Source organism: Aythya fuligula, chromosome 5 (genome assembly GCF_009819795.1).
Source record: "Aythya fuligula isolate bAytFul2 chromosome 5, bAytFul2.pri, whole genome shotgun sequence".
Lineage (NCBI taxonomy): Eukaryota > Metazoa > Chordata > Aves > Anseriformes > Anatidae > Aythya > Aythya fuligula.
The window spans coordinates 25,281,647-25,307,600 of NC_045563.1; the positions used below are offsets into that span (position 1 = coordinate 25,281,647).

Sequence of the window (25,954 nt, forward strand, 5' to 3'; positions counted from 1 at the left end):
TGCTGCAGCAGTGGTGTATATGCATAACATAGAGATCTGTGTTTTGGAGAATACAACTTTGCTCTTTGCCTTTTTTTTTTCCCCCTTCATCTGAGTTGCGTAGAAAATCCCTTGTTTTACACAAACCTCATTCAGGCAGTTCTTATTACGTGAAGCCTTTTAATGTATAGCGAAGCGTGAGGCATTCAAAGCTTAGGAAAGTACTATCAAGATTCAAAGTAGTACATCACAAGTTCCATGATTTTCAAGTAACACACGAAGTTGTCATGTTTGCAACCCTTTTTGTAATAGGGAAGCAATAATGGCTTTTTCTTACAATTTATTACCCTGGCTAAAAATATGGTTTAAATTTGAATAAAGAATGTCTGTTACATGTTTATATTTAACTAGAAGAAGAGTGAGTGAACTAGTGTTTCTTCTCTTCCTTTGTTTTACTAGATTTTAAAAGATAGTTGTCATGCCAAAAAGTGTTTTGTTTTGTTTTTTTAAAAAAAAAACAACATGAGATTCCATATTAAAGTTGATCTGCATTTTAATGCAAACATCTCAAGTCAAGAGAACTGTGTTTCAAATGTTTTTTGTTATGAATTGTATCCTTCCATGTATTTGTGCAATATTATACACAGTGAAACCTTACATTCTGTATGTAACCTTTTGGTGCTATCATAAAAATATAATCAAAACTGTATATACTGTTATAAAATAGCTGTTGATTTTTATGTACTTAAGAGAGTTTGTATCTGCTTATGATCTCCTTTGGGATCTCTATGGTTCATGCAGATCCTGAATGGTCTAGGAAATGCAACATCTCTGTATTTATACAGGATCATATCTTGAGTCATTCAGTGAGCCATACTAATCAGTTGATTTAAATCAAACCGTTAATTCTGACTTGATTCTTCTGTGAATTTTAGTATGTCAGAAGGAATTTATGACATGTCAAGACATGTAATGTTATGTATTTCTAGCTTAATGCTTAAAGTTACTAGTTACTATACTACCTATAACTAAAGTTATAAGCTTAATGCTTATAGTTACTAAGATTTCCAACAAAATAGTTTCGTTCTAAGGAAAGCTGTTCAAATTAGATCTTTTTCATTAGCATTGTTTGTTTTTGCATATATAATAGTCTTCACTTCTGTTGCTTCAGTTCTGCAGAAGTGTCCAACTTCTACTCACTAAACAAATAAAGTGAAATCTTGCTCTACCTGCTGTAAAGTTTTCAACTTTGTCCTTTGGGAGGCAGCTATGATAAACCCCCTGTATCTTTAGCTTTGACTTTAGTGCAAGGGTGATTACAGCTTACATTTGTATAACATCTGCAAGTGTGAGTTTTACACCCTGAAGAAAAGAATATTTGATATGAATGTACTTTGTTATTGAAGTTGTATTAGAGGAACAAATAAAAGAGAGAGAGAACACTGCTAATCAACCTTTCAACAGCTTCAAACCTAGAATGATGATTGTTGAGAATAAGCTACACAATAACCAGGGCCCAGAATAATTTGAAAACTGCAGATGTAGATGAAACACTGCAATTCATCCTAGCTACTCCATTTATAGCATCTCCATACAAAGACCTGAGAATTCGTTTGTGTGTCCATATGAAGAGTCAGCCATTCTGAGAGCTATTTTGACAAATGTAATGTGTAGATCTCAAGGTGTGGGTCCTTCAGTTTGCCCTCTGACACAAACTTGCTGACCTATGTAGTTTTAGATGTTAGAATGTCTGGCTTTACCACTTTTTGTGAATCACCTCTTGGTTACCAAGGCCAGAAAGGGACTATTAAACTTTCTAAGACCATGATTGTTTTTTTGCCTTACGTTCCACGGTCGGTATTCAGCATTATGAAAGACTCTTCTGACCAGCTTATAACCTTATCAGGATAAAAATTGTCCTTTTTTTTTTTTTTGATTTTTGTATGACACTTGGTAATAGACAATCCCTCTAATATAAAATTCTTCTGTAGTTCTTCCTACTCCCCAGTGTAATTTTTTATATATTCCTTCTCACTAGTTTGTCCTACTCTGTACAGTTTGGGGAACCAAAAACTTGTCCATCTTTTCACAAATGCAAAGAAACGGCCTGATGTTTCAGCTGCCTGGCATTCTATTTTTCCTCCCCTTCACCTCCTACAGATAAACTTGGAGGACCTCAGGAAAGGTTCTCAGGCACTCTAAGCAGCAGAAGAGGAGTGGAGGAGAGAAATAACTGGGGATGGGACTCCATCAAAACTATTCCGGGGAGAGTGCTGGGGTACAGATCTATCATGCATTTGCCCTGGTGGGTGCGTGCAGCGGTTCTCTGGTGGATTACCTAACAGCAGGGGCAGCTGGTGTGCTGGGTCATAGGAGAGGCCCGTCTGGCTATCAGGTCATGTGGCAAAGGAAGGGGACAAAGTGTTAGATTGCAGCTGGAGGACGTCATCTACTGTGATTTCTTTGTTTACAGGACATTGCTGGTCAACGCGTCTCTGGCTGCAGCGCACTTTGTGCCCTCTCTCCCAGCCCCCTGTAGGCGATTTGTTTGCTGGCTTATAGATAGTGAGCATCCATGTCTGGCAGGTTTGGGTTGTGGAGCAGGAGAGAGGGGAACTATGCTGCAAGTAAGATACAGCTTAGGTTCACGGAAAGAAAAAGCAAAGCAAAGTCTGTGTGAGTCATGCTCAAGACAGAAGGAGGGGCAGGATTGCTAGGAAGCATACATGTATAACAGCAAATATTATCAGTTTGGGGGGGAATATGGTTTCTTGGGATGCTATCAGGAACGGCGAGGGTAGAGGCTACCCCATGTCGGAGAGCTGGAAATGAAAGGTGAAGGCCCTAAGATGTATCGTGCATAGTCGACCAAGGATGTTTGGGGCAATGCTGTGAAGCATTTGAAGCAAAGCTTACTTGTAAAGCAAATCATTCTGTAGGATTGCATTTATAGTGTAACTTCATATCTATATAAGCTGTGTACAACTTCCTGCACAACTACCACTTTAAAGCATAGCCTGTATTTGAGAAAATTATTTATAACTCCGTTGGGTAATAGGTTGCTTAGAAACAGAAGGTATTTCTTATAAAGCAGGACATATCTGCTTAGATTTGATGCATTGCTCTGTGCTATATGATGTGGAAATGATGTTTAAAAATGGTAGTTCAACTTAAAAACGGATGTTAAAAATCCCATAATCCAGAAAAAAATATTAGAATTGATATTGAATTTCCCTGAACAGAGCCTTCTGTAGACTTGACAGCAAAAATCCTCTCTGATGGTGGCTGAATTCTTATGTGGCTAAAACTAGTTTGTTTGTATTCAAAACATCAGTCTAGCTATCAGAACTAAGTTAATTATTAAACACATGCGTATAATCAGGACAACTGACTTGGCAGATTATTAGCAGAGTTAGCATAGTGTACTTTTGCTTTGGCAGATGAGAGAAGGGAAATGGGATTATAACTTCAGTTGCGATTTTTTTTTGTTAGGCTAAGAAAAATAATGTAGAATATTCTTGTACTCTGCAAATGAATTAAGTTTTCACAGTTTCAGTGCATTCTAGATTTACTCAAAAATGTCAAGAATATTGGATCAGAGAATTTTGCTGCTAGTAATTTCATTTATAACAAGTCTGCAGAGTACAAAGGTACTTTCAGAATGGAAGAAGTGTGGAGATCGGGAATGTGAGAGTAAGTAAAAATCTTTTTTCTAAAGGATTTTATATATATGTAGCTATTACAGACCGTGAAGTTGAGATTAGGAACGAAGCACTGAATGAAAATGAGTAGCCATAGAAAATGTTTGTTGTCTATATACTAAGTTTATGAAAAAAGACTTAAATTTTTCAAATGACAAAAAAGATATTCCTGAAAAACCTACTTAAGGGATCGTGTTGTGCAAGTATCTAAAGATTGACATTCAGTTAAAATGAAAAACTCTTTAATAGCTATTTTTTCTCAGGTTTCCTCAAAAATTCAGCATAAAACAACTTTAAAGTATTTTAACTCATTCCTTACAGGGAATTAATTACAAAGGTAATTAAACGTACATGGTAGTCTATATACTAATAAAGAACATATTTTTTGTTTACAGTAGGTTCATAACCTACTCTCCAATACTGTATTTTTTCTATTCTAAGCAAACTGGTGTTTTTTTGTTTGTTTTTGTTTTTTGTAATCCTTCTCTAAAGATACTGTAATGTAGCTTTTTCTTTAACATGAAGAGCAGTAACTAGTTATGGAGTTCCTGGGGATTAAATAGCTCTGCAGGAAGTTGTCAGACCAGCCCCTGAGACACCGGGGCGGGGCGGGGGGGGGACACAACAATAAATAAAGACATTTCCATACAGAATGCTGAGAATTCTACAGAATGCTCCTGGATTTATTTCCTGTTGAGCCATTCCAACTTCACCAGGTTCTGGGTGCTCAGGGATATCTGTCTTAGGGCAGCACGTGGAATGGGCACCAAACTGATTAGAGCACATCAGTAGAGGTTTTTATGATAGATAAACCATGATTTTTATGATAGGAGATAGAGGTGGAGACAACTAGAAAGCGAAGTCATTCAAATTGAATTGTAAATTTTGTTTCTGACAATGTGTTTAGGTTTCTGTTACTAGAGCTTAACTATTTTATTTATAATATTAATAAATTCAAAATAGCAGACAAAATCCCTGCAATTACAGCTAGATTTAACTTGCAATTTCTGAAATATAATATTATAAATGTGTATATATATATATATAAATATGTATATAAATTATATAATGTTTATCTATATAACACACTTCTTCAATAACATATCTAACTTCAGACAAAGTGGCTACAATACTTACTTGTTTCTTTCTTCCTACATATTCCAGCGGCAATGAGCAGAGTTCAAGCCACTACAGACTACTCGGGGCCTGATTGCCGGTATCTTAACTTCAAAACAGGGGAGGAGATAATTGTGTACTCCAAACTTTCCAGGAAAAATGAAAATTTGTGGACAGGAAGTGTAAGTACTTAAATCTGATAGACTTTCTGCATAAATAATTTAGATAGCATTGTAATAGCAGTCTGCTTGCTTCTAGGGATCTTCCATCTTTTTTTAACATTAACCAGTTGTGGATCAACATCATGTTTGGGAGATGGGTCATTGTTGATATCTTTCTATAAAAGGGAAAATCAAATCTGGCCATAGATTACTCATGGAGAAACAAAGTCAAGATCAGAATCCAAGTTTTCTGACTCCTTCATCTAATCATTTGGCTGGAATGATTACATCTCTTTCCCTTAAAAACCTTCAGGTCTAGTGAGCCAGGTACCTACCTACAGGTCTGCAGGTAAGGAGATTTTACAGTTGCTTGATCGGCAATTCAGGACTGGGACATGACTTCACAGTTCAGTGCTCAGGGAAAGTTCCCAGAGAAGTTATCACACACATTTAATGGTTTGGAACAATTGACAATGTAGTTAGAACAGCTCTGAAGTTATGCTATAGTTAAAGTTAAGGTATAGATAAAAGGCAGTGGATGCACCAATCCAAATCCAACTGCTGGTAAAACAGTGTAAATGTTTCAAAACCAGAATACATCAGTTATGATGGTGGTTTTTATTTTGTTTTGTTTGTTTTTCCCAAATGATGTATGACATTTATTGGTTAACAGTGGCATTCTGTCATTCCTTCTGCATCTTAGAGTATCTTTGCAGGTACTTCATTCCTTCTTGCTGTCCAAGGTGTATTCCTCCATTAAAGGCTATGTGCAGTGCTTTGTTGTAAAGCTAGTAGTTGGTTTCATTGTCAGACTGACTCTTACTTATGTTGGCATTATTCTTTTGGCCATTATCATCTATGTTCTGCAGTGTTGTCTTCATTGCCATTTTCTCTTCAGCAGCACCTGGTCTCATACCTGGATTTCACATCGTACTTTCCTTGTAACTTTTTATGGGTCATTAGTTATTAAGGTGTTATTGTTCTCTAACTTGAGTAAATGGAAATTTTGCATCTAATCCTGTTAGGAGCTAGCAGAGACCATCTGTGTACATAACACTGTGCTCAGTTAAGGACTGTTAAGACTACAGAAAATAATAGTTGGAATAATATTCTTCTTGCTTTCTGAAGTAGCAAATGGAACACGTTAGTGAAGGAAAAATAAATCACTTTTGACCAAAAAAAAAAATGAAGGAGGTGGAGGACAGTCCTATAAACTTACTGTTTGTTCATACTTTTCTAGCATATATGCAAGCATATCATATACTTACCACTACCGTGTAAGTGCTCTCACTCCTTTTATATTTCTTACAGAAAGGAAAAGATTTTGGATATTTCCCAAAAGATGCTGTGAAGGTTGAAGAAGTTTTAATTGTAGAAGAAGTTGAAGTGCTCACCAAGGTAAATCAACATCACCAGATTCTCCAGCGTAGTTCACAGCTATTGAAAATCTAATACCCAGTTAGAAGCTCAAGTTTCAACATATATTTTTTTTCAGATAATTCAAAACATGGTTCCTTTCTTATTGCACCATTTGTGTTCATTGTTCTCTAAGATAACTTTTTATCTAATAAATGTTATAGAAGCATTAGGAATAATATAAATACTTACAGTAGTTTGTGTAAGACTATACATACACACAGAGGAAGAGAGTAAAGATGCTTTACTTTGTTACACAGCACTGTAGAAAATTATACGCTAGAGCATTTTAAAAGTTAATATTGTTCTTTTAGGAAACTGATTTCCTTTGTCTTGATGGAGATGAATATGTTTTTGAAAATGAAGACAGTGCATTACATGACCCCAACAAAGAAAGTGAATATTCAGCATCTGATGCAGAATCAAAGCTGCAAGAAAATGAACTCTTAAATCATATAAGAGACTCCAACCAAAATGAAGAAGGACTTGAATCAGCTTTTGGAAATGATTCCAAGGAAGCTCAGAGTCAGGAGGAGTCTGCAAGCACAAAGTTGGTTACTGAAAATGAGAATAGAAACGAAGACGCTGAGCAGCCAGAAATTCAAAACAGTCTCCCATTAAAACCCATTCCAGCTCAGTCTAGTTGGATGGTTTCCAATATTGCAGGATGGTTTACCACAGGAAGTAAAAATGATGAAGAGAACTTAAAAGCAATTACTGAATCTTTAGAAGAAAATAGTTACCGAGGCAGAAAAATAGTAACTGCTGAAAATGAGTTAGAAGAGACAAATGATAAGGAGGAACAAGAGCCTGTAGCATCTGGTTGGTTTCAGGGTGGACTGACGGACTTTCTGTATTTTGGTAAAGAGAAAGAGGTTGTTGGTCTTGTATCAGAAAAAAATGATCCAGAGAGCCGTGATGTTTCTGGTGTGGATGGACATCCCGATAATGAACATGAAACAGCAGTCACAGAGTTATTGATAGAAGAACAAAATAGTGAAAGCCAGCAATACCAATCAAATTGGTTCAATTTGGGTTTAAGTAATGTTCTAAATTTTGGGCATACTGAGAAAGAAACAATTGCTATGGAAGATCAGCAAAGCAGAGAAACAGAAGATAAAGCAAGTAAGAATGAAGAAATGCAGACTTTAAACCAGAAAGAATCACACATGGACAAAGAATCAAAGGAGACAGTTAAAGCAGTGACAGATGAAGATGAAATGTATACAAAAGAAATAATAGATTCAAACGGTAACATGCCAAATGCTGGGGAGATACCAGAAAGTGTGCATACTCTTAGTGACACCAAAAGCACCTCAAGTAGCATTGGATCATATTTTGATATACTAATTGGTGGGAAAAAAGAGCCAGTTGAACCTTACGATTCAGAACAAGAACTGATATTGGAAAGGCAACTGCTGGAAAACACTGAAGCTAAAATGAGAAATCAAGAGTCAGAAAGCAGCTATGGCCATTCAGGTTGGTATGAAAATCTGTAATTGCTCTATTAATTATAAAACAGACTGTGCAAGATACAAAAACACAGAAAATGAATCTGAGCTCTGGAAAGTATCAGAAAAAAATTTACCCCAGAAGCCCACAAAATAGAAGATAGTTTTTAAAGAAAAAAATATCATTACAGCTAGCTTTCTAAAACCCCTCAAGCTAGAAAGCCAGGCTGCTGTTTAGAAGGAAAAAAAAAAAAAAAGAGCATAATATTTCTTTAATATTTATGTACTGCGCTGCAATACCAGTTTTGCTTTAAAGCTCTGTCCTCCAAACTCCACTCTGAGACAATGATTTGAACTAGCATAGCTTAAATTATAAATCTGCAGCACATTTTTAATCTAACAAAGCACTCTGATGCTTTAAGTTGAGGAAAATGTTTAAAAAATGTAAGATCAAAATCTCAGTGGAGGTTAATGTCTTGAGGGGAAAAAAACTGTGAATGGGTAGTTGAATCCTCTAAAAATAAACATTATGTCCTTTCAGAATTATTTGCAGGAATAGCCAGTAAACGAAAACTTCTAGAAGAAATGCCAAAGGAGAAATATGTAATGAATGGAGCTGTTGACGGTGAATGCAACAGTGATCAACATTCAAATGGAATAGTAATTCCTTCAGTAAATTCTGAAGAAAAAATACCTAGCTCAGTAGATGATTTACCACTTGATGGTGAAAAGCCTTTCTCAGATGACGTTTTCCAAGTTCAGAGCTACATCCCAAGTAATGGTATGTGAAAAAAATCCTAATTTGAAGGAAAACAAATTTGAAATCTCAAAAAAAAAATAGTTGGAACTGTATTAAGCTGACCACTGTAATACAAAATCTTCTTTGTTTGTTTGTTTTCCTTATAAACAAACCAGAAGGAAGCTGGATATATCAGATTCTTCAGTGCTTGGATGCTCTTGAGATTAAGGAGTTGATAAAGTCTGTATTTTCAGCAATGACAAGTATTATCAAAAAGGTAAGAGTTCTTTATGTGATAGTATTTTGGAAATTGGTGCAAAATTAAGCCAGTTGTTAGCCATGTTCTGAAATGCACTTCTGACAGAGGAGAGAAGGAAAGAAAATTTATTTTTAATAAAACCTTTGCAGTCCCCTTGCTTCTAGGAATATCTGATACTAAATAAGAGAGCTGGAAAAAAGAAAATGTCAAGGCAACTGCAGTTCATCTGCTTCTGTTTGCAATTCAGAATCTGATGAACTCAGCCTTTTTTGCCCTCTTCCTCCCCACTTTTTTTTGCTTTAGGGAACCATGAGTTTCATTAATAGTTCTCATGGCAGGACTGATTTGCATGGCCTTAGAAAGCTTGGTTGGGATAAGTAAAATAAACAGAATACTTCCATCACTTTTAAAAATATAATTTCAAAGCTTTGATTTCCAAAGATTCACATCAGCCATGACCGCATTAAAATATTTCTCTAAGGAAATATTAAAAATATAAATATGATTTATATTATGATTGTTATGGGGATGTCTTAAATATCAAAATGTAAAATTTCAATTACAAGGATAAGATTTTTTTCTTTAAGATGAAAGTCCTTAGGTTGCCTAAATACACCCTCCACAATTAGGTTAACCTAATTAACCTATTACTTGGTTAAGGTACAACTGGAAAGAGGAAGTTTTAGTCTAGCCTCTCTCCACTATGACCTGCCTATGTCCTCTGCTAGGTGAGCAGAAAGCTCCTTTCAGAATTGCCTCATCTGCTTCTCCACCTGGAAATTAGCCTCTTTTCTGCCACTTTAAGCTAAGGCAAGTTTGTCTCTCCAACCCAGCCCTAATTTCTATATTTCTGCTAAGAAGGAAAAAAAAAAAGGTGGGGGGGGGGGGGGGGGGGGGGAAAGGGCATTCTTCTGTGTTCAGCTGAGGAATGTGTGGTATGGGTAAGGGGTGGAACAGAGAGGGGACTTCTGCAGGAGACAGGAATTAGAGATAGGATAAAGGTGAAGCATGGTAAACAAGACTGGAGGTGCCTGGGGTGGAAGGGGTGAGTTTCTGGAAGAGACAGCTTTGGAAGAGGAGGGGAGAGTTATGATGGCCTTGGGCTCTTGTGATTTAGGTGAAGGGAGATGCTTGAGGATGGTGGAGCCAAAGGATTGATGCCAGGCAAATACAGGGAAAGGAATTCAGTGGAAACCTCATGGAGAGAACTTATATGGGAAATAATGTCTGGGAAGGAATAGGTGAGAAATATGTACAGGTCTGCTCTGTACTCTGCTAATGGAGTGAAAAGTCATGAAAGTTAAGGCCTTCTAGATGAGGAGATGATTTGGAGTGAAACTGGAGAGGGTGGGCTTGGGGGGGAATCAAAAGCAAATTAATTAATGAAGTGGGATTAAGTTTAGCACTAGGGACAAAGTGAAGGGGACTTTACCAGATGTTAATTTCACAAAAAACAGTGTTGCCAAGGGAATGTGAGAAAGGGTAGACAATGTTGCACTATCCCCTCTAAACAGAAGGGTAATATCAGATACATGGTATCTGGTATATATGGTAAACTTTATCAATGTGACACTTTGGTTTTAACTTTGTTTGGGTTGTGTGATTGAAGTTTAAAAACCATGCCTAATTTTACCCGATTTCCAGGTAAAAGCAGACTTTAATAGATTTTGGCCAAGTCACAGACTAGGAGAAAAAAAGCTGAAGGGTTTTGCTTTCTTTCTAGTGAAGCAGGCTGGATTTCAATGCTCATCGACAGTTTGCTGCTTTGGCGACTCTCATTTTTGTGGTGTTTGATGTGATCAGGACAGGCACTTCCACCTTCTACCTGTCAGTTTGTTGGCGGTAGTTTCACATGCAAGTCATTCACCTTGCATTGTGAAAACAGACTTAGCATACGTACGAAAATAAATCGTAGTAAGTTTATGTGAAAAAAAATAAGATAAAATGTAATTAAAAACAAAAACTCATGGAGAAGGAGGTGGCCAGGAGCCCTGTGCCGTGTGGCCCGGCGGGCGTGCGCCGCCGCCTGTCACCGGGCCACCTGTTGCCCCTCCCCGCGGTGCCAGGGTCACAGGAGCGGGGACAGCGGCCGGGGCGAGCTCTCCGCCGAGGGAAGCGGCCCAGCCGCCGGTGTTTTTATTTTTGTAAGGCTGTGGTGGTACACGGGGCAAATGGAAGGAGCGGAGGTAAAGGTAAGCCTCGCCAGCAGCGGCCGGCCTCTCACGAGGCGCCGGGGCCGGGCGCTGAGCCCCCCCCCCCCCCCCCCCCCGCCGTGACTCCCTCCTCGCGGCCCAGCCGCAGCTCCCCCCTTCACTCCGCAGTGGTTCGTCCCGCGGCGCTGTCCCGCCCGTTCCCCTTTCTTCCTTTTTTCCTCCCCCCCGTGCCCCGCGGCAGTGGTAGGGGCCGGTTGCCAAGCGGCGAGCCGGAAGGGGGCCGAGCCGCTGGTGGGCCCGCGCCGCGCCAAGATGGCGGCCGCCGGCCGCGGGGGCGCCCTGGACGTGGCGGCCGCCGGGCTGTGGCTGGGGCTGCGGGACGCGGCGCGGCGCTGCTGCCGCTCGGCCCTGGAGGGGGCGCGCAGGGTGAGTGCCGCAGCCCCTCAGGGCCGGTTGCTGCCCGCTGCCTCGGCGCTGGGGAGCGCCGGGGACCGGAGGGGACCGGAGGGAGGCGGCCCCCGTTACGGCGTCGTCCCGGCCTGCCTCAGGTGGGGCTGGCGGCGGGTGGGGACCGAGAGCACGCCCGGGTTTCCGCACGCCCTGCTGCGCCCCCCGGTTGTCCTGAGGTAGCGGTGGGCTGAGCGATTTGTGAGAGGAACGGGGGCTGAGGCTGCGTGGCGCTGCAACACGTTGTTAAGTTGTTAAAGCCGCGCTGCACGTAGTAAATGGCACCTGCCTGAAGCAGGTTGTGTGTTTGCTTTGAGAAAACAGCGATATCCCTTTACGTACAAAACGCGAGTGGGTGTAAGTGCTTACAGCGACCGACTCATTGACTGTGCGTTTTAGCGTGAGGTTGGTTGAGCAGATCTTCCTACTAAACAATTTTTCTAACAGCAAATCATAAAATACTGGCTGGTATTGACTATTTGAGTACTAAAACGTAGACAGTCTGAAGAAAGAAATACCATAATTGGCAGGTTCAGAAGGAGAAGTACTCAGCGTTATTTCATCATCATCATAATATCTTGTTTAATCTCTACTATTTTTTCTTCACTTACTAAATGTGTACATTAAAAATCAAAAGCTTCTGTTAACCAATTTCATGGAGTTTTTGGAAAAAAAAAAGTACAAGCCTGTACTTACTGCCTTGTGTATTGATTTAATTTGCTTCTAGTGTCTATTTCCATCACTCAATAATGTCTGTTTGCATCACTCAGTGTTAAATATGAAATTAATCTCCTTAGTTAAAACTTTTGATTTTATTTTTCAGGCTGTGGCTTCGCTGCCAGAAGAGATGAGACCTGGTCCTGATCTGTATGGTTTTCCTTGGGAATTAGTGTTTTGTGCTGCAGTTGTTGGAGCCTTTACAATTTTCCTGTTCCTGTATAGAAGTTATCAGTCAGTAAGTGTTCAAATTGAAATTGTTAGTGTTCAGGGTATCTAATGCTTCGGAACTTTAAATCTGCTGTGATTTAATTTGGATTCCCCCTAAAAAGGAGAAAATTTGGGAAGTAGCCTGTTCTGTCAAGATGGGAAGTGTTTGGATGTGTAGTGAGTGGCCATTGTCAGTAGAGGAAATGAAATAAAACTCAAAACAGTAAGACTTCCTCTTTCTTTCCCTTTTTATATCTACCCCAGATTTTAAAAGTCAGTCCTTAAATTATTTCCATGGGATGTGGAGATTTGATGGATGTACATATCGCTGTATGTACTGATCTGACTGTTCTGGCTATAGCTAGATCAACTCAGGTTTTCCCAAGGTAACTTAGCAAAAGCAATCTGGATGGAGTCCCATCAAGGCAGGTATTTTAAAACATTTCAGCCAGTGACCTTGATTCTGTTTCCTGGAATACTGAACTGATTTTGCTGTCAGTTTGTGAGAATTAAGCTGATGTGTTGGAGAAATGTAGTACTGAAACCTCTTAACACATACATCAGATGATATTTTGAGGTATGGGTTGGTTTCAGTCATGAGTGGGTAAGGATGTGAGCAATAACACCTGCCTACCAAACTCTCCCTACTAAAGAAATGTATTCAGTGTCCATAATTCAATATTTAGTAAGCTTCTTAATTTTTTTGCATGCTCTTAAGTAGTCAGAGGGTGACTTTTTTTTTTTTTGTGCTGGGTTTAATGATACTTTTGTTTGAAAATAGGCTGCGTAGCATTTTATTTTTTTCAGATAAGAGCAATTGCATTTTTATTTCAGCTTCTAACGTCTCCTTAGATCTGGAAAAACAACACTTATTCTGCAGCAGCAATTCAGATTGTCTGGAAGGGGTAGTCCATATTTGTTTAAGCTAACAAATCTGTAATTTGTGTTACTCCTTGTATCTCTTAGCAGTTTGTTTTGGTTTTTGATTTTTAACTATGTTTCATTGCTTTAGATGCTTTGAAAGATGAGTTTCAGCTGATACTTGAGTCAAGCAGCAACTCTAGTTAGTGTTGTTTTCCTCTCATGTGTTACCTGATCTATCACTAAGGCCCAAGATATTACAAGTTACTGACAGCTTTTTCAGTTATCCGTACTTAAAACTGCACTGAGTGGTCTTCTGAAGAATGAATAGTTGCTTATTCAAAAGCAGTGGGGTTTGACTTTTTGCTTTTGGGGTTGATAGGATAGGCATAATTGTGTCTTCACTCTACCCTTCTTACTTGGTCTCCTTGTCTTTGAATAAGAAAGAAACAGGGAAAATCAAAGACTCCTTATATGTTAGAGACATGATCCAGGCCCAGCCATGAGAGGAGTCTTTTGTTGTAAAATCTTTGGCCCAGCCAACTTCTGCATCTTTTGTCCAGGCCATTTGTAACAGGCTTTGTCCCGTAGTTTGATTCTAGGGCACTAGACCTCATGCTGCAGCTGCTGATTTGGCACTTCCCACAGAGTTGTACGTGGGAAGTGTTGGCAATAGTGGGTTGGGAACTTTGTGTTGGCAATAGTGGGTTGTGTGACAGGAACCTGTATTTATATTCCTTAAATTCCATGTTTAACCTGATCATAGAACCATAAACTAAAAAACTTGTTCTCAGTTACTATGCAAGAGTGATTAATCAGACGTTTTCAAGTATTTATTCTTTTTATTTCAGGTTAGAAGTCGACTTTATGTAGGTAAGCTTATTTTTCATAGTTTGGAGCATTATTATCTTAAACTCGTTTTTTTGCTACTTGCAATTATGTGAATGCTGCAACATTTCGTTGTCTATTTGTTATAGGAAGGGAAAAACAGCTTGCCAACAAAATTGCTGAACTAGTTGAAGAGAAATGCAAAATTCTTGAAAAACTCAGCCTTTGCAAAAAAGAGGTAATATTTCTCATTAATTGCTTTCACATGTGTCATTTGATAAACTGATCCAATTTCTGTATTTGAGTTACTAAACTTAAGCCTGATTCTGTGACTAAAAAAGGTTTAAAATTTTTAGAAGTAATTCTTTAAATGCTTTTTATGTCAGTGCTTTTTATTGTGTATCACATTGTCAGTGTGATCAAGGGTTTTTTTTATACCTCTCTGATAACGTACTCAGGCTAAGATTGTCCTGATTTCTGGCAGCGTATATTTGTGAGGTGATGGCTATGTTTCAGACTAGAACATCATTATTTCTATTATTTAGGCACTTTTTTTTCCCGATGTCCATTCTGACATAAAGTTTTTCTTTTTTAGTTTGAAGATCTAGAATCTTCTCTAAAGGACGACAACATTACAAAAGAATCAACAGATGCAGCTTTTTTTGAGGTAAAAAGATAAATAGAAATTATCTAAGCAATATAAGGCAGTACTTCAGGAAAATACTATGCACATTAAAAACATAATTGCGTAATTGTGAGGATTGGTTTTCTAATCCTGCGTTACTGAAAATAGCACAGAAGTAAGACTAACTAAGAAAAGCTTTTGTTACAGCTGAATTAAAAGCAGAATGGAAACTAAATGATTGATATTAGAGTAAATGACATTTTAGACAATATTTAATTACTTAAACAGTAAACTGTTCCTGTTTCTAGCAGAGAGAGCACTGCATTAAATACGTTCTCATGTGATTCAATTCAAGTTTATTTTATAAGCTACTGGAGCACAGTTTAAAATTACCAGTGCTTTTCAGTGACACATAAGGAGAGAATAGCTTCATGTTTTAAGTAATAAAATCAGGTGTAATTACATTGCTTATATCCCCCAAGCTTATATTCGTAAAAGAGTTCCAAAAAAGTGAATCAAATACATCATAGGCTATATAATATCAAATCCACTGTATAAAAAAACAGATTTATTTTGTTCTGCAACTCAGGCTGTATAAATCTAGTTGTTACATGCTTTGTTAGCATACAAGAGTCTAGAGAACTTTGAGATTTATCCTTGATATTGTGATGTTTGTTAAATGTACTTTGTCATTTTGCATTAAAATGATATTTAAAACGTACTTATATTCTTCCTACGTAGTCAGGTAGGAAGTCAAGTCAATGTCAAGTGTCTTAACTGTCAAAACAATTTGATTTAGGAAACGCATGAAAAACTGAACAAGTCAAACTTAAAACTCAACCAGGCAATTGCAGATCTAGAAAAAGAACTGGAAGAAGAAAAATCTAAGCAGACAGAAAATGATAACTTGGTGAGAATAAAAATAATCCTGTCTTTGTTGCTCTTACTCTTCTTACTGTTTTTTTTTTTTATTATTCCTATGGAATTATACTGTCTATTGTCTTTTGTCTATTGAGAAGACAATATGTATATATATTTTTTTTAAACAAAAACTGTATTTCCCCTTTTGGTGTCTTCAAACTCCCTGTGCCGTACTGGCGAAATAACCCCCATGTGAGAAAATGTTCAGAAAAAGAACTCTTTTCCCTGATTTGGCAGTATCAACCTTCTCAATTTGAAAAATAAAGTAGCTTTAGCAATTGCCTGGACTTTCAGTCAAATCTGTGGAAGCTATATTAAAAACTAATAATTTTCAGGTGGCTGAAATTGAGGAAAGATTGGAGTCTTTAGAGAATGAAGCAAAATCTGTTCAATCACAAGTTGATGAGGTATGTCTGATTTTTATCATTTGTTTTCAAATCTCCATAATTTCTCTATTTTCCATCTAGTTACATTTTTAAAAATTTGCCTACTAAGTGTGCAGAATTAATGTGCTCTGTAAACTAAGAGATGTGCTAAGGCTTCTTCTTTGTGATTTGATTTAACAACTTTTAATTTCATGTAGTGATTGGCATTTAGTGGGGAGTACCTTTGTCTTTTCTTTACCCTTTTAGTCCACAATGATACAGTGTTGCAAAACTTCAATCAACAAAGGCTGTTGAAACTGTGGGAAAAATGTGAGAATGTGTATATAGTAAGGATAGAAAAGTTAAGAATGAGTACAGCAATACCATGGTGCCCCTGCTTGTTGTATCTTCACTTACGCAGTTGAAACAATGCTTCTTTCTTTCAATTTAGGCCAAGTCCACCCTAAAAGTGTATCAGATTAATACAGAGAGACTCAAGACATCCGTTCAAGATGCGGTAGATGAAAACTGCCATCTTCAGGAAAGTGAGAAACAAGTAGGTTCTTCCTAGTTAAATTCCTTAGAAATTGTATATTTTCCTCCAATGCTGTGTAAACATGACTTTTGTAAGGAGCTCATTCTCCGTGTGTTTGTTAACACTCCCTGAGTGTTCTAGTAAACGGAATGAGGAAGAGGACATGCCTTTAAAATGAAGTTCTGTAGAAAAACTTTGTCAAAGATAGTCCTATATTATTAAAAAACAAAATTAATTGTAAAGAAACATCCATACAGATCAGTGAAAAAGTGAGCATGTAAGTAATGTGGGACTGATAAGAGTTTTGCTGAGACCTAAAGGAAAGCAGGGAGATTTGAGCAAGTCTCCAGCTAGGATCCTCTGCATTGGCAGAGAGCAAATGCTTGTATTTGATACAGAAAACAAAACAAAAATGAAGAAATTGCAATGTATGCAAAAGGCAGGTAGGAAACTACTGTAGTGTCACTATAAATAAAATAGTGGAAAGTCAGATCAGTAATATGAAGATACAGAAAGGACTGTTAGTTACTTCCCAAATTTTAGCTGTTTTTCTTAACACTGTAGCTAGATCACAGAGTGGTTTGGGTTGAAAGGGACCTTAAAGGCCATCCAGTTCCAACCCCCCTGCCATGGGCAGGACATCTCCCACCAGACCAGGTTGCTCAAAGCCCCATCTAGCCTGGCCTTGAACACTTTCAGGGATGGGGCAGCCACAACTTCTCTGCACAACCTGTTCAGTGCCTCGCACTCTCATAGTATTTCTTCTTCATATGTAATCTAAGTCTTCCCCCCTTTTAGATTAAAGCCATTACCCCTTGTGCTATTGCTACACTCCCTTACAAAGAGTCCTTCCCCAGCTTTCTTGTAGGCCCCCTTTAGGTACTAGATGGCCACTGTAAGGTCTTCCTTTGGCCTTCTCTTATCCAGGCTGAACAACCCCAACTCTCTCAGCCTGTCTTCAGAGGAGAGGCATTCTAGCCCTCTGATCGTGAGAATAGATCCCAAAGAATGCTGGTTATTTTTAAAATGTTCAACGTATGCAGTAGTCATTCGGTGCAATAACTTTGTTGAAAAAAAATCTCAGAACATTAAAAGTTAAACAGAGTGTTTCATTTTTATGAGTACGTGCTTCTTGTCCTGCCTGATGGATGATTGCTTTTGTTGTCTGAATTGTATCAAGGAACCTACCTTGCAGAGCTAGAGGCACAGGACTTTTGGTTTTGTCCTTTCCTATTGAAACATCTTTATATATCATTATATATCAAACTTACTGATTCAAGGGGTAAAAAAAAAAAAAAAAAAAAAAAAAAAAAGAATAGTTTTCTATTGGAGGAATATTCCAATTCTGCACAACTCTGTTCTCAGTAAAACTTTTTTTAAAAAAGGGGGGGGGGGAGGGGAAGTAGAAGATGATGTAAAGTCTCAACAGGGTTTTGTTTTGTTTTTCCTGGTAAATTCTTGGTTTTAGACAGAAATAGTCTATTTCTTTTTGTTAAAAAGATTATTCTTTTTTTCCTCCACTTAATAGGGCTTACAACAAGGTAGTACTGAATGATGAGAATTGCCCTACATTTTATATGCAATAATTTTCTATCAAGCAAGCCCAGGAAAAAATCAGGAAAAACAGCCCCCAGGATGTAAATAACTTGTCAGGTTCCTAGATAAATAAGTTTTTTTTTTGTATTCCTTCTAGATAAAATAACTTGGGTATGGTAGTTCCTTAACCACATTGTTTAGGATGAATTTCCTGCACTTTGTCATTAACTGAGCTTTGTTGCAGTGTTAAGTAATTTGAGAACATTTGTATGTGTTGTGTTTTGCTCTGCTTTTTAGTGGATACAGAACCTGGAAAGAGTTGATAGGACCTGATATCTGCTTTGTTTGTGTTTTCTTTTATGAGGTGGTTGTAAGCATGTAAATTAGTTTACTGTGTTAGAAGATCTATATCCCTTTTTTCTTTTTTCTTTTTTTTTTTTTTTGAAAGATGGAATTTCACTTATGCTCAAAAGGTAACAAAGATGTTATTTGTTTACAGAACTTAGAGTGCTTTCTTCCTCTGTCCATTGGCACTAATGGGTCGTAATCTTCTGGCACATCATAGCTTAACCATTATAACAGATGTGCTCTCTCAGATTGATGTGTCAGAGAAAGGATTGGGCCTTTTAGTTTGAACAAGGGAACTGTTAATGAACTCATAGACTTCCTGCTTTATGTGTTTTTTTCCCCCTTCATTAGGAACATCAGAAATAAATGCTGCTTTAGCTCTTTGCAAATCCTTTCTTGTAATTCTTACAGGCATATAAAGTCAGGTCAATTTATTTTCTCTTTGACTTCATGTAGAAGGACTCTCTTAAGGTTTAGTTTCCCTTTGAGGAATGACATTTCATGATAAATGTAGTTGCTTGTGTGTGTCTTCTGAGCAGCATTAGCAAAGAGAGTGTTTTTGCTTTATCTGTAATTTCTAGTTTGATGCTACAAATTCATATATGGCTTTTACTGCTCGAAAGGTGCAATTGTGTGCCAAGTGGTGTTCATCCAATTCTAGTCACATACTTTGTTTTACACCTTTCATTTTATCTTTGATAACAAGTGTCCAGACTTGTTTGTCTACTTGCATGGCAGTTCCCCTGTTTAACTCCCATTTTCTGGTTTTATTTTTAGTATAACTTTCACTTACGTTGCTCAACCTAGCTATTCCTTTCTGTCCACTCACTGCTTTTAAATTGGTTGCCCGTTGTACAACTTTGAACAAAATTCTTTTGACATTCTCTTAAAACAAATAGTTCCCCATGTTTTTGTACTGTATGTTTTATCTTTAAAATTTGCATGCATATCAGTTTTTTCTTACAATGTGAAAGCATGGTTTACTTAGACTAATTTATTCCAGCGTTTTTTTAATAAACTAAGTGCTTACATGTGCTAATTGCTTTACTACTGTAAAGTACTTTTGTGAAATGAGATTTTACTAGGGAATATCTATCAAAAGTAACCTTGGAATATGCCTGTTGTTTAGTTAACCACAATGACAAAGATACATACCATTAAGTAGCGATTACATGCAGTTGCTGTGACTTTAATTAATGGGAAAGCTCTTTAAAATAAAATTTTGAAATGTCATTAAGAAATGTGGAGGAGAGCAAGGGAGATAGTGTAAATGTACAAGTCTTGTGAATTTAAGCAGCTGTCTGAAAAGCTTCCAGATTTTCCTTACCTCCCCGACCTCTCCTAGGTTGAGAAGACAGGTATAATTTCAAAAGTGTATGTGCGTGTTGGGGAAGGAATCTTCTCCCCTCTGTCCACTCCTGCCCAGTGTTCATAACTGTTACACAAATTGTCACTTTTTATATGCGTTGCTGTTGTCACATCGTGTGATTTTAAGTGAGTGGAATAGTAAATGAACCTTTTTGCTATTTTTTTAAATGTTCTAGCAACTAATTACAAGAGAGTTATTGTAGTTATATCAACAGGACAATAACATAGAAGTCTTATATTTGAATCTTGAGACTGTCTTGTAGTCTTCTTGTTTAATTCATATTGTAGGATGAGAGGTTAAAATTCTGCTTTTGTGTATGTAGATAATATGCACAACAGGCTGAAGTGTTATTCATCCTTGGTTCTATGTTATAATGAATAATCACACTAATCTAGTATTTCCCTTTTTAGCTTTTAAAAGAAGCTGAAGGATGGGATGAACGATTTAGTGAACTAAATGAACAAACAAAAATGTTTGAATCATCTAAAACAGATATAGAAGAAGTATTGAAAAATAAAGAGAGTCAAGTCAAGGTAAATGATGACAGGTAGCACTGAGTCGTATTATTCAGTCTGATGCTAAACCATTAAGTTTCAAGAAGATCTAACAAACTCTCCTTTTCTTAGTATGTGTTAAGCTGTTGTTTTTTTTTGTTAGTGTGTTTGATGTGTCCATCCTCAAATGTCTCCTTTCCTGCTAAGCAAAAAAAGGTTGCTTAGCAGCACAGTGGAGCAGTCTGACAGCCTTGGAAGCCCACAGGCTAAACAAGACCATAGCACTTTTGGTTCTAATAGAGTATTTACTCTTTTGGGAATTTGGAGCATGGGGTTTGGGGACTTACTGTCATGTGTTTGGGCATACCATATATGCCCAAGCCCTGTGAAAAGCCTACTTACTTGGGTATCTGAGGAATCTTTGCCTAGAGCATACCTGTTAACCTGCAGGTATATGTTTTAATGAGAAGACTAATGTTGGACATTTGGAGTCCTATAGATGAGGCTTGTTAAATCTACTAAGGGAAGTAAATTAAGATCAGGAATCCTGGAAAAGTAATTGGGAAGCTAACCACATTTTCATTGTTTATATTTATTTTACTGTTCTTGTTTTGTGTGGGCTTTTTCTTAGTCGCTGACACAGTACTTGCTGAAGATGAAAGATTGGAGTTCAGCAATCAGAGATGATGATGACACTGAAGATGATCACTGGGACACTGATATAAAGGGTGAAACAGAAAATGGAGAGCATTTAGGTATAATATGTTTTAATAGATGTTTTAAAAATAGAGAACCAACAAAATTCTAGGAGAGTAGAAAGATCAGCTTTTTAAAAAATGGGTTTTTAAAACTCACCCAATTTTATTAATGTCAGACAGTTAACTGATGCTTGGAAACCTCTGGAATAGTAGCCTGTGCTATAGGGTAACGTGGGTATAGATAAAAGTGTATGCATTGTCATAGGGAAATGTAAAGACTGAGTGCTCAGTCTCTTGCAGGATGTCTTGGCAATGATTTTCATGCATTTGTAGATGGAAATGTTGCTTTGGTTTCTTCCCAAAGCTCCTCCAAGCAGTAGCCCTGTAGGTCCATAGAGCCTTATTTCTGTTTCCTTGTCCTTATGCAGCTGTTGCAAGCAGTGTAGTAGAGGTGGGGATATAGATGTAGGTCCTTTCAAAACAGCAGCACAGAGTAGCCTTTCCTCCTCCTGATTCTTGCTGCAGGTTCTTTTTTGTTAGTGCTGATTGTACAATAGCCCAGTAAGTCCTACAATGTGTGTTCACCATCTCACTCTTAATAAGTGCATTCTGAACCTATTTAGAAAATAGGCAAGCCACCAATTTAAACTATGCCTATCATGGCATGTTGGGGATTGCATTTTTTATAAGAGCAAAGTAAAATGATATGTTTGAGTAGTAAGCTCTGTCACAAACCTTTCTGTGCTTTTTATGTGACGTATTCTATTCTGTCAATCAGATGATCAGCAAAAACGAACTGTAAAGAAATTGATCTATGCTGCAAAGGTACGTGAGTTTAAGAAACTTGTGGATGGAAGGGGGGGAGGCTAAATGTACTATGTGCAATTTCTTATGGTAAGTTTAAGTGCATATAGATACATGTGTGCACTTAAGGGTATCAAGACCCAGCATTTTTTGATACTTAATTAAATATTTTTCCATACAAACAGTTTCTAATAATCTTAAGTTCCTTTTTTTTTTTTTTTTTTTTTTTAATTTTGACTGTAGTTAAATGCTTGTTTAAAGACCATGGAAACAGAAAGAGATCAAATGTATTCAAAATTGTCTGATGAAAACAAAGCCAAAGGAGAACTTACAGGTAATTAAATGATGTTACAGGCTGTCTAGTTTCGACTAAAAACTGATTTAAGTTATATTAATAGATGTATTCAATGTTTAAAATGCCTGTTTGAGTTGCTTAGCTATTTTAAATATTTGATTCTAGAGGTAAAGCAGTCAAAATATAGTGATTTTATATTATAAAGCACCATTTGCAAATTTTATTGTACCCTGTTACAGTATAGAAGTTATATAAAGATTAGCAAAGTGATGTTAATAAATATATAATACCTTTACATAAATGCTGGACATGAAACAGTGGGGTTCTACTCTAAATTTTAAAACTCTATTAAAATTTGTAGTTTAGTTGTAGTAGGTGGAAGCTGAATAATTAGTAAAATCAAAAATACTGCATTTAGAGAATCAAAGCTAGAAGTATTTTTCTCTAATTTTTCCTTTGTTGTGTAGGCTACACTGAATTAAAATTTATAAAATGAAAACACTGCCACTTCAATTAAAAAAAAGTCTGTAACTACCAATTGCTTTTATAGATAATAGCCATCATTTTTGAACGTACTGTGCTTTGTTATTTGAATGATGATATGCTCTTTTTTAATGCATGAAGGTCATTTAGCCTGACTCGTTTTCCAAATTGATTTTAACTCTCTCTCATAAAGGTATTCTAGCTTACTTGAAGTTTTATATCTTTTTTGAAAAGAGGCATAAGAATAGTAAATAGGAAGGAAAACAGGACTGATTTTAATTCGGATAGATAACAAATCTGAATTATTCCTTCAGGCTACTAAGCAAGGCTTTGTGTGGCTAAATCTGCAATATAATGGTAACGATTTTACTCTTTTAGAGTGGAATAATTACAATAATAAAAGCTCCAAATTAAAATTGTGAATTATAAAACTGCAGTGTCTAGAGGAGCTATGCCATTTAGAGGGAAAACAAAGACTAGGCATTTGCTCAGAGCTGCACTTGGTAGAGAGAATAATGCTGGCTTCCCATCAAAGGACCAACACTGTTTCTCAATCTTTATAATTTACTGAAATGTATCAATACATATTACTGCATACATTATTAAATAAGTATAGTAGCAGAGGCTTCTACAGACTTTTTCTGTCCTAAAATGTTACAAATATTTTAATTTTGTAAATTGTATGTTGTTCCCAATATAATTATCTCTGCATTTGACAGAGCGTATAGAAAACCTCCAAAGTGAACAAGTTTCCTTGCAGTCTGAAAATGAACGCTTTGAAAGTGAAGTTCAAAAGCTTCAGCAGAAACTCAAAGTAATGACTGAGCTTTATCAAGAAAATGAAATGAAACTACACAGGTGCTGTTTTTTCTTCACTTTTATGTTCAATCCTTACTGTATGAGATTCCACGCTTTTTGATTTGGGTGGCTGAAAATTATTAGAAATTTGAATACTGCTTTCCAGAGTTTCCTGAAGTAGGGAGTAGCAGGAAGACCCTGTTACATTGCACCTTCATGTGCATTTATGATGACAGTAAGTTTATACTAACTGTTACCATGGAAGTAGTGGTATATTAAGTTAGGACTTTTCCACAATTAAGTATAGGGAAAAAAAGATAACATGAGAAGTAACAAATCTTTAATCTATGATGTAAGGTGGGTGAAGTTGGAAAGCTTGACTTCTAAATTGAGGTATGATATAATACATGTATCAAAGTTGCTGAAAGAAAGAAAATCAGTAGCTTCTTTAACTATGGGGTATATTTTATATAGTAAAGGGAGCTACTAATGTCTGTGGAAGAGTGGCGCTATATGTAAAATTAAGCTTAAGAGTGAAAACATGGACAGCTATTATCAGTAAGCAATGTAGAACCTGTGTGATTTTGTCTTTCCTCACTAACAAAGACGCAATGTGAAGGCTGTGCCATCTGTCTCCCAGTAAGGATGTCAGTAGGTAACGGGACTTGCTGACCAAAATCAAACGCAGAAGGACTGGGGTGGGATGGAGCATGTAATAACTTTGAGAAGTGTGTGTGTCTGGCTGTGGTGGGATCAGGAGGGAATAATTTTAAGGCACAAATTTACATTTTTATTAGCCAGAAATTATTTTTTTAAGGAGCAAACATAATCTTGAAGGCAGCAAGAGAAGCAATACAAGTCTTGATTTTGTACTGAGCGGTATGCAGGATGTTTTTCAAGTGTTGCTTTCAATGATAATCTGCTTTGTAGTTTGTGTAATACACAGGTGACTGTCATCCTCATAGATGCAGCAAAACCCCAGATCCACTACCTTAACATTTGATTTTTATAGGGGATGAGGGATAGAATGGAACTTAATGAAAATAAGTTATTTAAAGATACCATGCTGAAGTTCAGCAAACACATGCTTCTTGTCAAAGACTGCAAGAGACAAAAAGGAGTGGAGAGAAGCTGTTGTGGTGGAGATAGCTGAATTAAAGAGGATATTAGTACTAGTGGGACATCTTTTAAATAGTTATTGAAATAACACTGAAAGATAGTGTAGTTCTGTGTGTGGTTGTACATTTTTGCAAATATTTCCATTTGCAATACTAGCTCCCTAGGGCAGTAATATTTTGCAAAAGGAAAGCTGGAGTATTTGGGAGCTTAAATTGTCTTCCAAATTGCTTTTAGGAATAGTGATAATGCTTCATTAAAAACAAAGCAAAGCAAAAAATAAACTGAATAAAGACATAAAAACTAGTTCTGTTTATGCCGTTTTATATGTTACCTCTAAAGTTCTTTATCTGGATAAGTATCATCTACACATCGTGCCTAAATAATTTGAGAATTTTTTTCCTGGACTGCCAGCAGAATTGTTGACTTAAAATTAAGATGAATTTATTAATTTTCTTAAAGGAAACTGACAGTAGAAGAGAGAGAACGCCTACAAAAAGAAGAAAAGCTCTCTAAAGTAGATGAAAAAATTAATCATGCTGCTGAAGAACTAAACAGCTACCGGTAATTACAAATTTTACTTACTATTATGACTTTTAAAGTGAACAGAAGGCAGTAGAGAATAACACCAGCTTAAGTGAATGTGTTTTCTTCCAGATTCTTTGGTTTGCTTTTTTTTGTGTTGTTATATGCCAGTAGGTGTGTAATAATACATACTATTAGAGTTTCTGTTTTATTAAAAAATATATATAAAAAATAAAATGAGAATGGAAGACCACTGAGAGCTTTTCCATTAGAATGCTGTTTGTATTGAAATGTTAGCTTTAATGGAATGGTAGAAGTGGGTCTCTATCTAGTTCCCTTTAGTGAACAGATTAAAAATTTAAAATAAAAAAAGAAAGTTAAAAAGAGAATACTGTAAAATAAATGCAACATTCAGCTTTTCCATAGATCTGAATATATTTGTTGTCTAGTTTTAGTATTCTATTTCTGTATCTCTAAGCTTTTAAATAGTATTACTGTAATGTGGGAATATTTTCTGTAATTGTTTTGTAAATGTTTTGTGTTACACTAGCTGTGTACATATGGGCTTCTTCAGTAGCTTCTTGAGCTACAGCATAATTCTTTGATTTGTAATATGTATTTCCTGTCTTCCTTCAGTGTTCATGGGAGTATTGACACTTAACGATACGGATCAGAAATGCTTCCTGAGGAGCATTCCTCTGGAATGTGAAGCGCTTGTGGACATTTTTCAGTATTCATTTAGGAATACAGAATTCACTCTTTTTGATTTACTCGGAATGTGTCTTTGGCCCACCTGCTGAGAGGGTGCAGAACCTAGAAAGTCTGTGCACCAGGCAGCTGGCAACTAGGTGGCATCATACTTATTGTGGTCTTAAAATAACTCGAGTGCAAGTACCTGTCCCCCAGAACCGACTGCTAAACTGTAACGGCATGAGGTTCTAGCCATGTCACTACAATTGCTGAGCTGGGTAAACCTGGCTGTTAGGACATACTGTAGGGTGATA

At 37.0% G+C, this 25,954-nt stretch overlaps 1 protein-coding gene across 4 annotated transcripts in view; it reads left to right on the forward strand.

Annotated features, from left to right (window-relative positions):
- The first annotated feature begins 3,557 nt into the window (after window positions 1-3,557).
- The window catches only part of MIA2 (MIA SH3 domain ER export factor 2), a 33,360-nt gene continuing 10,963 nt past the window's right edge, over window positions 3,558-25,954 (forward strand). For 2 of the 4 annotated variants that reach the window (XM_032188636.1, XM_032188637.1), the window contains exons 1-14: window positions 10,922-11,014; window positions 12,246-12,377; window positions 14,062-14,083; window positions 14,188-14,276; window positions 14,634-14,705; window positions 15,463-15,573; window positions 15,920-15,991; window positions 16,401-16,505; window positions 20,148-20,270; window positions 20,863-20,986; window positions 21,708-21,754; window positions 21,977-22,067; window positions 23,231-23,369; window positions 24,888-24,989. In XM_032188636.1, the coding sequence (XP_032044527.1) occupies window positions 10,994-11,014; window positions 12,246-12,377; window positions 14,062-14,083; window positions 14,188-14,276; window positions 14,634-14,705; window positions 15,463-15,573; window positions 15,920-15,991; window positions 16,401-16,505; window positions 20,148-20,270; window positions 20,863-20,986; window positions 21,708-21,754; window positions 21,977-22,067; window positions 23,231-23,369; window positions 24,888-24,989 (1,250 nt within the window). In that variant the 5' untranslated portion in view covers window positions 10,922-10,993. Of the gene's footprint in view, window positions 3,673-4,844; window positions 4,979-6,268; window positions 6,356-6,687; window positions 7,853-8,377; window positions 8,606-8,739; window positions 8,841-10,921; window positions 11,015-11,299; window positions 11,402-12,245; window positions 12,378-14,061; window positions 14,084-14,187; window positions 14,277-14,633; window positions 14,706-15,462; window positions 15,574-15,919; window positions 15,992-16,400; window positions 16,506-20,147; window positions 20,271-20,862; window positions 20,987-21,707; window positions 21,755-21,976; window positions 22,068-23,230; window positions 23,370-24,887; window positions 24,990-25,954 lie in introns of those variants that run through there. The other 2 variants (XM_032188635.1, XM_032188638.1) reach the window with 2 other exon arrangements.